The sequence below is a fragment of the Indicator indicator genome, chromosome 21, assembly GCF_027791375.1.
Source record: "Indicator indicator isolate 239-I01 chromosome 21, UM_Iind_1.1, whole genome shotgun sequence".
In the NCBI taxonomy this organism is placed as follows: domain Eukaryota; kingdom Metazoa; phylum Chordata; class Aves; order Piciformes; family Indicatoridae; genus Indicator; species Indicator indicator.
In genome coordinates, this window is record NC_072030.1 from 18,591,831 (window position 1) to 18,603,423 (window position 11,593).

General features: G+C 57.4%; 1 protein-coding gene across 1 annotated transcript; it reads left to right on the forward strand.

Moving 5' to 3' along the window:
• The first annotated feature begins 5,326 nt into the window (after positions 1-5,326).
• LPXN (leupaxin) lies at positions 5,327-8,827 on the forward strand. The gene is made up of 9 exons (XM_054390553.1): positions 5,327-5,339; positions 6,708-6,856; positions 6,981-7,030; positions 7,380-7,491; positions 7,581-7,730; positions 7,805-7,978; positions 8,049-8,130; positions 8,329-8,477; positions 8,561-8,827. Exons 1-9 carry the CDS (start codon positions 5,327-5,329, stop codon positions 8,825-8,827), a joined length of 1,146 nt encoding a protein of 381 aa, XP_054246528.1.
• Positions 8,828-11,593: the final 2,766 nt, after the last annotated feature.

The window sequence follows — 11,593 nt, forward strand, 5'->3', positions numbered from 1 at the left end:
CAATCAGCGGGCCACGCCCCGCGTGCCTGGGCTTGCGCCACGCCGCGCAGGCGCCTCTGGGGCCGCCGCGCTCGCTCTCCCACTCCCCCCCCGGCCGACCCCGCCGCGGCGCCCACCCGAGCGCGGCCCCTTCAGCTGCTGCTCCGCCGGCTCGCCGCCCGGTTTGCCCCGCTGCCGTGCGGCCGCCACGGGGCGCTCGGCCCTGCCAGGCTCCCTACCGCCGCCGCTGCCTGCGCCCCTCCGGCTGCCCCCAGGTCCCGTCAGCCTGCGGACGAGGCCTGGCAGGGGAAGCTGTTCGTCCCCAGCCCCGCGCGGCCGCTCCCTCCCGCAGGGCTGCGACGCCGCTCGCGGTTCCGGCGAGGCCTGGCGGCGGAACCTGTTTTTGGCTGTCGCTTCTCCTTTAAGAAAAAAAAAAACGCCCCGTCGGGCGGCGGGTGAAAGTCGGTGACAAAATGGCGGCCGGCGCAAAGGGGGTGGGACTTGGCTGTTCTGTACCGCCCTCTTCCGTCCAGCTTCCGCGCATGCGCGCTGCTTGCCGGGAGATGTAGTTCCCGGCAGAGTAGGCGCGGCCCTGCCGGAAGTGCCCGCGGGGCACGCTGGGAGGCACGGGGTGTTGTGCTGGGCCGGCCGACCCTTCCCGCGGACGGCAGGATGGCGAGCGGCGGGCCTGCCCAGGGGCCCAGACAGTGCCCCTGCGGTCGCAGGATCTCGATAACGGATGAGCACGACCGTTGCGTTCTCTGCCTCGGAGTGGGCCACGACCCGCTGCGCTGCGGGGTCTGCGCTGGCGTGGCCCCCTGCGCCGCTCGCCTTCGCGGGGAGCAGCTCCGCGTCCTGCTGCAGGCCCGGCCCGGCGCTGTTACTGACCTGCACCCTGAGCGGGTGAGCTGCGGAGCAGCAAAGGGGAAGTCCACCAAACGCCGGCATGATCTCGCCTTCCCTGCCTGTAGTCAGGGCTCTGTGACATCACTGCAGCCGGTGACCCCGCTGTGCCTGGCGGCAGAGCCTGGGAGAGCGGCTCCACTGGAGGACCCGATATTGCTGTCTGCCCAAAGCAAAACTTTGGCAGTACCTGACAACACATACTCCCCACAGAAGAAGCACTGTCATGTAAGAACCAAACAGAATCCAAAAGCTGCAAGCCCACAAATGCTGAAGCCACCACCTTCAAGCAGTTCTGTGTCCCAGTCACCACCCCATCCCCTCCACCCACTATCAGGACCAGAAGAGCCCTCTGGGGAATCTCAGTGGCTGGGCATGCTCTCAGACCTGGCCAAATCCATCCTCCTAATTGCCGAGGCTGCCTCAAGACCCAGAAAGCAACCTTCAGAACTTGCTACAGATGCTTTGGTGAGCTCCAGTGCATCGAGGATGCTTTCGGAACCGAGGATGTCCTCTGGATCTCAAGAGCTGTCCTCGCTGGATATAGGAGTTACCTCCAGTCGGATACCTCTTCTGCCACTGGTCTCAGAACAGCCACTGTCACCCCCCTGTCAAGCAGTGTCCCCTCACCCCACCTCACCAGCAGTGGTTTGCGACTCATCCAGCTGGAACCCAGGTGTTGCCTTTGGGCATGAAGATTGTTCCTCTGCCTCTTCTGGAGAGGAGGATTTGGCAGATCTTAGCCATAACTTCAGAACAGAAGAACAGAAGAGTACTACTTCCACATCAGAAAATCCATCTTTCCCCCAGTTTTTGAAAAGATTGGCTAATCTGGTTGGATTTAATTTAATTCCGTTCCAGGAGTCAACAGGGAGCCTCATGGATCAGTACCTGGATCAAAAACCCTCCTGCAACAGAGTTGCTGTGCCCTTGCATCCTGTCTTGGACAAGCTGGTAAAAAAAGTGTGGCAAACACCCCACAGTGTTCTTCCTGTGTCACAGGAAGTTGAGAGGAAGTACCTCCTCCCTGAGGAAGCAGTGGGTTATACCTCTCAGCCCGCCCACAAGAGCGTGGGAGTGGAAGCAGCACCAGTGAGGGAGAAAGCAAGATGGGAGCACAGATCTGCACCCCAGAGCCCAGAGCTGCAGCACCTGGACTCCTTTGGGCAGAAGGTTTACCAGTCGGCGGCTGCAGCCCTTCGTGTGGTAGACTATGAAGTCTACATGGCCAGAGGGCAAGCCGAGCTCTGGAAGAAAGTTTCTGTGCTGACAAAGAAACTTCCTCAGGACCTGCGTCAGGCCTTCCAGAACATTGCCCTCGAGGGCACCGACCTGGCCAGGCACCAGCTGCGAGCAGCCTTCGACGCGGGGGACACTGTGGCAAGAGCTGCTGCCTTGGCAGTGGATGCACAGCGGTCTGCCTGGCTGCAAGCCTCCAGCTTCCACGAGGAGGTGCAAGCAAAGCTTGAGAACTTACCCTACACAGGGGAGAATCTGTTTGGGGAGCAGGTGGAAGCCACCTTGCAAAGAGCTGAAGAGAGGCAGGCAACGCTGCGCTTCCTGCGCTCTGTGTACTGCCCCTTGGCCCCCCGCGGCATGGCTGGGAAGGGGAAGGCTCCGCTGCACAAGCCAGCATTCACCTCCACTCTGTGCTTCAAGGGCATGCAGCACTCTCCTGGGAAGGGGACCCCACCACAGTAGCAGCACCAAGTGGTCTTTATTCCCTCTGCAGATAGCAAAACCAGAAGGGGAATTCAAAGAGCCTGAGGTATTGAGCTGATAAATCAAGTTCAGTAAACTGATAGCCATCAGTGGGAGGACCTGGGCTGCCTTCTCTTTCCTTCCACTCTTGAGGTTTCAAGTCCTAAGCTTTATTATGTATGACTAGAAATGTGTGTCCACATCTCCATTCCTCAGCTGCTGAGAGTGCTCCAGGGAACCATCTGACTGTGGAGGGCTGCATACAGTCTGGTTCCTCTTATCCAACCCACCAGGCTGTGGGGAAGAGGACATCCTATCGTGGAAAGAGCCAGACGAGTTTGGGATCCAGGGGGATTGCTCTGTCCCTTTCAGGCCAAGGCGAGAGGTTGTGTGGATCCAGCCTCCTGCAGAAACTGTGGCAGTGCATTTCCTAAGGGCCATGCACAAACCTACTCCAGAGTTGGTTGCCTGGGTGGCTTGAGGTTGGTTTTCAGCACAGACAGCTTGGCTGGCTCTTGGCCTTTGTCAGCCTGTTGTTAATTTATTTTTCTTTCAACTAAAATGTTTCTCTCTCAAGGAAGAAATTAAGTAATGCCTGCTACTGCTGTTTGTATTGTAAGTGGCTGAAACTCCTCTCTCTCTCCCCAAGGACTTGTCTAGGTAGAAACCTGATAGGCAGCACTTCCCAAACCCTTCTGCTGCAGGTAAGCCATCCTGGCAGCTAGGGAAGGACTTTGCCTTGATTCTTAAATAAAATCACTTTCATTGCAAACTAAACAGTCTGCATATGGGAAGTTATTCTTAGGTTGCTGTTGGGATGGGTTTTTGCCTTGCAGCTGAGGCACAAAGCCTGGTACAATGGCTTGGCTAAGCCATGGCACAAGGACAGAGCTCAGGTCGGGACCCAGCTCTTGGGCTGCTGTTTTGCAATGGGAACATTTGCAAGAGGAAGCTTCAGCTCCAGACAGTCATTCACACTAGGGCTCACTTTCTGACTAGAGGGGGAGAGCAAATCACTGAGAAGTCTAAAAATAAGCCCAACCCTTCCCCAAACAGGAAGATTCTGTTCTCTGCAGAAAGGGAAGTGCCTGACACAATGGCCCTGTCTTGAAGCAGCTGTAAGGGAGCGATAGAAGCAGTACCTCCTCCTGGCTTTGAGGTAGCTCTCAGTATTGCCTGTCCTGAAACATAGCCCAGGACTCAGAGTTTAGCATCCCAAGTGACTTTTCCTGAGGTGAGACCCTTGGGATGTCCCTGCTGCTGGCAGGTAATGAAAGACTTGGTACCGGCATGGAGTGACAATAATTAAATGAACCTCAGCATTCCAGCTTGGTACAAAGGGACTGAATTTGGCCCTGTTCCGCCCTGATCATGCAGATGGGATCAACAGTGTGTAGGAAGGGATACCCAAAACCACATCAGCTTGACCTGTACAGCAAGTATTCATTCCTCAGTGGAGCAGGATGCTGCAGGTCCCATGGCACAGCATTCAGGGGACTCCTGGAGAGAGGGCGGACGTGGAAGGAGCAATCCCAGTCCAGTCTGAGAGACTCTGGCTGCCCATGACATTTACAGGTCCTGACTGCATCCTGCTAGTCTGCCCTTACTCAGCCTTGGAGTGAATCTCTCCCTCCACAGGATCAGCACTGTTCCTGAAGCAAGCACATTTTTGTCTTGCTGGCAGTAATGGTTGCAATACAGCACTGCCTTTCTCTGAGGATCTTCTGAAAGCTCTCCTGATGAGGCATAAAAGCTGCCACAGCAAAGCTGTGCTCAAAACTAGAGCTCCTCCTGCCTGGCAATAATGCCTGGCAAACAAACCGGGTTAATTTGGCTTTGGGAGGAATTTCTCTGCCAGAAACCACCTGCATTGCGCCTGTCTCAAGATACACATTCAGGTGCCCAGGGGCTCCTCACCTGAGATGGCTGCACAATAAGCCTGGAAACCGAGCAGTCTGGCTGAGGAGAAGCAGAAGAGCCCCAGTGGTAGGTAAATCCCCCAAATTACCAACACAGAGCACTGCCCCAACCTGTCCCTGGCTGTTGTACCTGGCTGGCAGCGATGTGCTGAGCACATGTGGTACCTCTGGGAGACTTCTAAGCATCAGCACAGGGAGCATTTGGAACAGGCAGCAGCTGTGGCAGTGCCACCACCACCTGCACTGCTGCAGTCAGCCAAGCCCTTGTGCTCAGGTTGGCTTTAAATGACAAAAAGAGCTTTGCCATTAGCTGGAAACACAAGAGGAGGTTCCCAAAACATCCACTGGAAGGTGAGGCTGTGCTGGAGCTGCCAGCACTGCAGGTCTTGTGTCTACTTCCATCACAGACACATTGCCACCTGGTGCAGGGATGCCACTGGTTGTCACAAGCAGCTGGTGGCATCTGGGCAGGGCCTGGGTGTGCAGGCTGCATGTGCTCAGGCTTCCAACTGAGGCTGGGGCTGGTTTTAGCAGTCAGGAGCTCCCCAGACAGGTTGAGAGCCAGGCTCTTCCTTCTCCAGACCCAGCTTGGGGATGCTTTGGCTCCCCTTACCCCAGCCTCTGCCACTGCTTTCTTCCTGTTGCCCATCACGTGGCACAAAGCACACAACCCACAAAGGAAAACCTCCCCAAGTGACAAACCCCAGCGCCAGAGGGGGTGGGGGTGATGCTGGAGAGCGGAACTGAAAGCCTGGGTGGCTTTGGCCTGTAACCTCGTGCCCCGCGGGTGCTGCCCCAGCCCCTGGGACCCCAGCCACGGCAGGATGGAGGATTTAGGTAAGCTGGGGCTCTCCAGGCCAGTCCTGCACCCAGGCTGGGGAAAGGGTCTTGCCTTCAGCAGCTCAGAGGAGCTTTTTCTTTCTGCTGCCTCAGGGTAGGTTGGGGTGGCCCCCGAGCACCCTTCACCCAGCTGCCCATCCCCAGTGCAGGATGCGGCCACTGCAACAGTGCAGCTTTCCTGAAGCCTGAGGACTGCTTGCAACAGGGATCCTGCTTTCCCCTGCACCATCCCTGGCTTGCCAAGAACCATTCACCAGCCCTGAAATTCATTCCAGCACAAACCCCAGCAAGGCTGAAACTCGGTGCTCTTTGCGTATCCAGAGAGGCCCTTCTTGCAGAGAGCAAAGTGCTTGCGTCCTGCTTTGGGCTGTCCCTTGGCATCTCACTGCCCCGCCCCCACGCTGGGGGCGCAGGGGGATTGCCCCCAGTCCAGCGCAGCTGTTTCTCCGACCCCGTGCCTCCCACCCCGGGGCAGGGCTGATCCCCGGCTCCCTTAGACCTTTTGCCGCACTCTTGGGGCTGCTCAGCACCGCAGTGTGCAGCCAGGATTTGCATCGCTGCTGCCGCAGCCGCTTCCTGCCGCTCCGTTTTTGGCGAAGTGCTCGCTCAGCCACCCTGCTCCATCCATCCACCCACCCATCCCCCGAGACAGGTGAGGCGGTGAAAGGCTTAACGATCGCTGTAATCATTAAGAGCATGCAGGGACCTGCAGTGGATCGAGCCAAAAGGCCGCGAGCCCCGAGCAAAGCTAAGCGCAGCTCTTAGGTGGAGCTTAGCGATAGAGATGCGTCAGAATCGCTAAAAACTTACTTCACGTGGATGAGGTCCTTCAGTTCCTGGGTTTTCACTGTCACCTTCTGCTCTTCCAACATCATCGCTGCTGCAGCTCCTCCTCCTAGTTGAGTCTTCTTGCTGGTTTCCAGACAATCTTTAAGGGGTGAAAACTTTTATCTTGGTCTCTCCCTACCCAGCAGCTTCAATTTAACCTGAGCTCAAGACTGGACCAGTATCTATGTTAATTAAAATGCTTTTATTTATGCCCAAAAAGCTATCTCATGTGCTAAGACTTCTCTCTTACCCTGCTAGGAAAGTTTTCTCACAGACAGAAATTCCAATAGAAAGAAAAACACTGAGTGAAAAACAATTAAGGAATCTCCTTCCTTCCCAGGGGAGACACAGCAGGGAGAGCAGCTCCGTTGCTGCCCCATCCACAGCATCCATCCTGGCCCCCAGGGGCCTGGCACAAGGCTGTGGTGCTCCTTTTGTTCCTGAGCTTTCAGGAGCAGCACAAAGCCATGGTGGGGAGCACAGAGGCAGGGAAGGCAGCCAGGGGCTGTGGTACCTGACCCAGGTCTCTCTGTGCAGATGCTCTCCTGGCAGAACTGGAGCAGAGCTCTTGCCCAGCCTCTAAGGACTGTAGGCTGCAGGTGCTGAGCTCCTTCAAGCAGGATCCAGTCCCAGATGAGCCTCCCACCCTTTGTGGCCCTGAACCCCTTGCCTCAGCAGCCCTGAAGGTAACACCTCGACACGGTGGGGCTGGGGGCTGAGAGCAGGGGTGGTGGTGGTGCCAGGCAGGCAGAGTGTGCCAGGGGAGCACACTGCAGGCTTGGCCACAGGGGTTTGTCCTTCTTGGCACAGGTGCCACCTCAGGCTCAGCCTCTACAAGAGACTTTGAAGACAGCACCCAGGTAAAACATGGCCTCGGGAGGGCAAAACCATCTGGGGCTCCACTTTGCCTTGCTTGGGTATTATCCTCTGGGGACACCTGACCTACACATCACACCACAAATCAGGCCCACGAGCTGGGGTGGGGGGTGGGGGTTGTATCCTGCATCTCTGCAGCACTGCTGGAGCGAGGGCTGAGGCTTCCAACAGCTCTCTCCCTGCCACCTGTGGCCAGCCCTCGACAGACTGTCCCAAGGGAAGTTCCCTACAGGGAAAGGACAGCATCTTGTGGGGGTGGATGGTTCTAAGCCCCAGGTACTTCCTGACCTTGGGGTGAAAGCCACAGCCCCCCTCTCTCTCTGCTGTGCCTAGCAGCCCCATGCCAGTCCCACAGCCGCTGCCCTCCTCGCCCCCACCCACGGCAGCTGCCCAGCAGCTGGATGAGCTCCTGGCTGCGCTGGGCCAGATGCAGAGCAAGGTGAGAGCCTTGTCTGGGGGAAGGACAGGGGGGAGCAGCCCTCACCAGCCCCTCACCCTCCTCCTTCCTGGCAGCAGGGCTGCTTCCTGGCAGAGGCTGCAGGGGAGGGAGCCAAGGTGCCAGCAGAGCCCTCACCCTCTCTGGACAACATGCTGGGCAATCTCACCCAAGACCTGCAAGGGCTGGGCATCACAGCTGCCCCCACAGGCATCTGTGCCGCCTGCCACAAGCCCATCGCCGGCAAGGTGAGCCCCCACCTTCCATCTTGGTACTCCTCTCTCCTGGCATCCCCTGGAGCTGTTCTCCCTCCTCCTCGCAGGTACTCACAGCCCTAGGCAAAACCTGGCACCCTGAGCACTTCACCTGTGCCCACTGTGGGCAGGAGCTGGGCAGGCAGCCCTTCTTTGAGCGGGACGGGCAGGCATACTGCCAGGAAGACTACCACCAGGCCTTTGCCCCCCGCTGTGCCTACTGTGCTGGCCCCATCCATGAGGTAAGACACCCCTGGGCCCCCATGTGCCCCTCTGCCTCCACCGACCACCTCACCCTGCCTCTTCCTGCAGAAAGTCCTCACAGCCCTGGGCCAGACCTGGCACCCTGAGCACTTCTTCTGTGCTCACTGTGGGAAGGTGTTTGGAGATGATGGTAGGTCCAGGGCACAGGTGCCCATTGCCCCTACCCCAGGTACCCCCTCCAAAGCCCAGCCCCCACACCTGTTACCCCACCCAACATCACCCCATTTTTTTACCTTGTCCCCTGCCTCCCATCCTGGGCATCCCCACAGCCATGCCCCACTGTGAGCCTTCCCCTAGCAGGGTGCCCACCCTCATGCTCTGCCCACAGGTTTCCATGAGCAGAACAAGAAGCCCTACTGCCACCAGGACTTCCTAGCCCTGTTTGCCCCCAAATGCCAGGGCTGCGAGCGCTCTGTGACAGACAATTACCTGTTGGCCATGAAGGGTGCCTGGCACCCTGAGTGCTTCGTCTGTGCGGTGAGTGGGCACCAGGGCAGTCGAGACACTGAGCAGGTGCCCGAGGCTGTGCCAACCTTCTCCATCTCCTTCTACCCCCTCAGGAATGCCTGAGTGGCTTTGCTGGCAGCTCCTTCTTCGAGCTGGAGGGGCGACCCTACTGCGAGCTGCACTTCCACCAGCGGCAGGGCAGCATCTGCCAGGGCTGTGCCCGCCCCGTGACTGGGCGCTGCATCACAGCAGCAGGGCGCAAGTACCACCCTGAGCACTTCACCTGTGCCTACTGCCTGGGCCAGCTGCAGAAGGGCAATTTCCATGAGCACCATGACAAGATGTACTGCCAGGCCTGCCACAAGAAGCTCTTCCTCTGAGCCCTCTAGCTGGAGAGGTCCCTGGCATCTTCCCCAGCACTTCCCCTGCCAGGTCAGCTTGGCATTGTCCCTGCTAAGCTAAGCATGCCTCCTATTGTCCTTACCAAGCCCCACAGCCTGGGCATTGGATCCCTTGCCCTTTTAAAGCAATAAAACAGCTACCCCTGTCCCTGCCTCTGCTCTGCTCACTGGTGGCTTTGGGGGCAAGGGGCCAGGGCAAGGTGGGAGGGCTGGAGGCCCCCAGGGCCAGCTGCATCCATCAATGCTGCCCATGGGTGCAGCAGGTCCCCGCTCCCCGGGTGACTGTGTCACTACCCTTTTCCCCATAGCCCAGAGGCCCCCAGCCCTGGCCTCCCAGGAGCAGTTCAGGCTCCAGCTGTGCTGCACCATGCAGGAACTCAGCACCACCCCAGCCCCACAGCCAAGACTTGCTCTGCACCCTGGTGCAATCCTGCCAACAGCAAGGCTGCTGCAGTCAAAAGCTGCTGCACAGCAGAAACCAGACAACTCCTCCCTAAAAGCTATTTCCACAAAGCTCCAGCATTTCTTCCTATACTTTCAGACACACACAGGTAAACATGGAGTCAGGCTGGTGTGTGAGCCTGGCTTTGGTATTCCCCAGCAGGGGATCCTGCTCGGTGGCAGCCTACTCCTGCTCTGCCAGGGCAGCCCTGGCTAGAGGGCTCCCCCTAGCAAGGCTTTTGAAGTGACATCATCACTTGTGCCTGCCTAGGCACCAGAGGTGAGGGAAAATTCAAGGAGAGGCTTCCCCAGCTGGATGCTTTGCAGAGGTCTTCCAGTTGTCTCCTAAGCATTCTGCAGAGCTGGTGGGAGCTCAGCACAAAGCTTCCATGCTTTCTCTGGTCCCCTCCACTCTTTTGCTAGAAGGAAAAATGAAATTTCCTACTGCAGCCCAAGGAAGGGTTTGCCACAAAGTGGCATCTTTTAGAGTCAGATGCTGCCCCTAGAGAGGAATTCTTGATCACAGCTGCAGAAGGAAGAAGGCCCAGGTGGCAGCCTGAGCTGGAAGCAGACAGACACTTTAAAAACTTTATTTATATAAAAAAAATCATTTGTTTCAAAAGCATTACAAGAGTGTGCACGGGAATCAGACAAAGAACAGCTTTTTGGCTGCTCCCCACTCCCCTCCTTGCTGGCCCCCTCCTCCCTGCCAAGGCAGGGGTGGCCCAGGAGAGCCAGGGCAGGGGAGGAGAGAAGGGAGAAGCCTCTTTTTTTTTTTTTCTTTTTTTTTTTTGGTTCATTTGAAATTCAAAATTAAAAAAGGAATTAGTGTTTTACATATTTAGAGGAAAATAGAAGAGTTAGACCCCAGAACAAAACCAAACCAAGCTGAGGTGGGGCTGGAGTCAGGGAGGGCTCAGCCGGAGGTGGGAGGTGCTTTGAGGCAGGAGCAAGGCACCAGTTCTGCCCACAGCAACCTCTCCCCTCCCCAGACAAGCCCACAAGGGGGAGCGCTCCTGCTCCAGTTTGCAGCCTCTACAGAGGCTTCCAGTTGCAGAGGGAGCCCAAGGGGTTCCCTAAAGATCACAGCACTTAGATATGCTCCCACCACCACCACAGCAGAGGGGAGGAAGGTGTGTACAGCCCAGCTCAGCCTTCCCAGGACAGGGTGCAGATGAGAGCCCTGCATCCCAGCAGTGAGAGGGAGGGAGGGGGGCTGGGACTTCCCCTCCCCAGAACAGACTTCCAGCCCCACTGCAGACAGTTAAGGCTCCCAGTGGGGAAGAGCTCAGCCCTGCCAGAGGCCCAGGACACTCCTTCCCCAGCACAGACACCAGACAGTACGATTCAAAGAGCTATTTCACAGTGGCAAAAGAAAGGCACGTGTCGAGTCGGGGGCACTGCTGCAGGCAGCTGCTGCCTGCCAGTGGGAGGGGGGATCCTGGCTCTACCTGCTTGCAGCCCTGCCAGTGCCTGCTCCTCACACCTGGCACACAGTGTGCCCCAAGAAGCCAACCTCTTCCCAAAAGCCCTGCTGCATCTCCTCCTTCCACAGGGACCCCTCACCTCCCTTGCAGGGAGGGAGGGCCATCCCAAACACCCTGGACTGACCATCTCCCCTACATAAGGATCACTCCTTGCAGTCACTGGGTAGGGGCCAGCAGCCCCATACAGACCCTTATGCAGGACCCAGAGCCAGATCCCCCTTCCCATGCCCCCAAAGCCTCATCTAGAGCAAAGCAAGAGAAGTTATTGCTGTTTTTCCTTCCCATCATCCCCCCGATGACTCCAGCCTCACCACCACCAGGGAGGGATGGCTCCCATTGTTCCCACAGCCCTGGCTGAAGAGTGATCCCACCGAAAAAAAAATATATCCTATAGGCAACAAACACCACCCCCCCAAACCAAAAAGGCAGCAACTGAGGTCCCTGCAGGTGTCTGCTTGGCAGAGGGAAGGCTTGGGAGAGAAGGCAGCTCCTGGTCAAGGCAGAGATCCAGAGTCCTTTTGCAGCATGACAGCTGCTGACCCAGCAGAGTCAGGCAGGAGGCTTTTACTCTCTGAAGGAAGGTGGTGGTGATGGCCAGGAAGGAGGAATTATTGGTTGAGGTGTCCCAGAACAGGGAGGTGCAGCAGTCTAGAAGAGGCACAGTGGCCAGGGCTGCCCCTGGGGGCCAGGGCCTAGGCCCAGTGGTGTGGCTGGCTTAGTTGGCACAGGCAGTCCAGCAAAAAATTCCAAATAAGACAGAAGTGGGTCTGTTCCACCACGAGGAGTTATATATATATTTATATATATAATATATTAG

Excerpts from the sequence above, each read along its gene's own strand:
- LPXN (XM_054390553.1), top strand. Across the intron at positions 7,979-8,048 it reads GTGCTGGCCCCATCCATGAG|AAAGTCCTCACAGCCCTGGG; the intron begins GTAAGACACCCC and ends CTCTTCCTGCAG. Across the intron at positions 8,131-8,328 it reads GAAGGTGTTTGGAGATGATG|GTTTCCATGAGCAGAACAAG; the intron begins GTAGGTCCAGGG and ends CTCTGCCCACAG.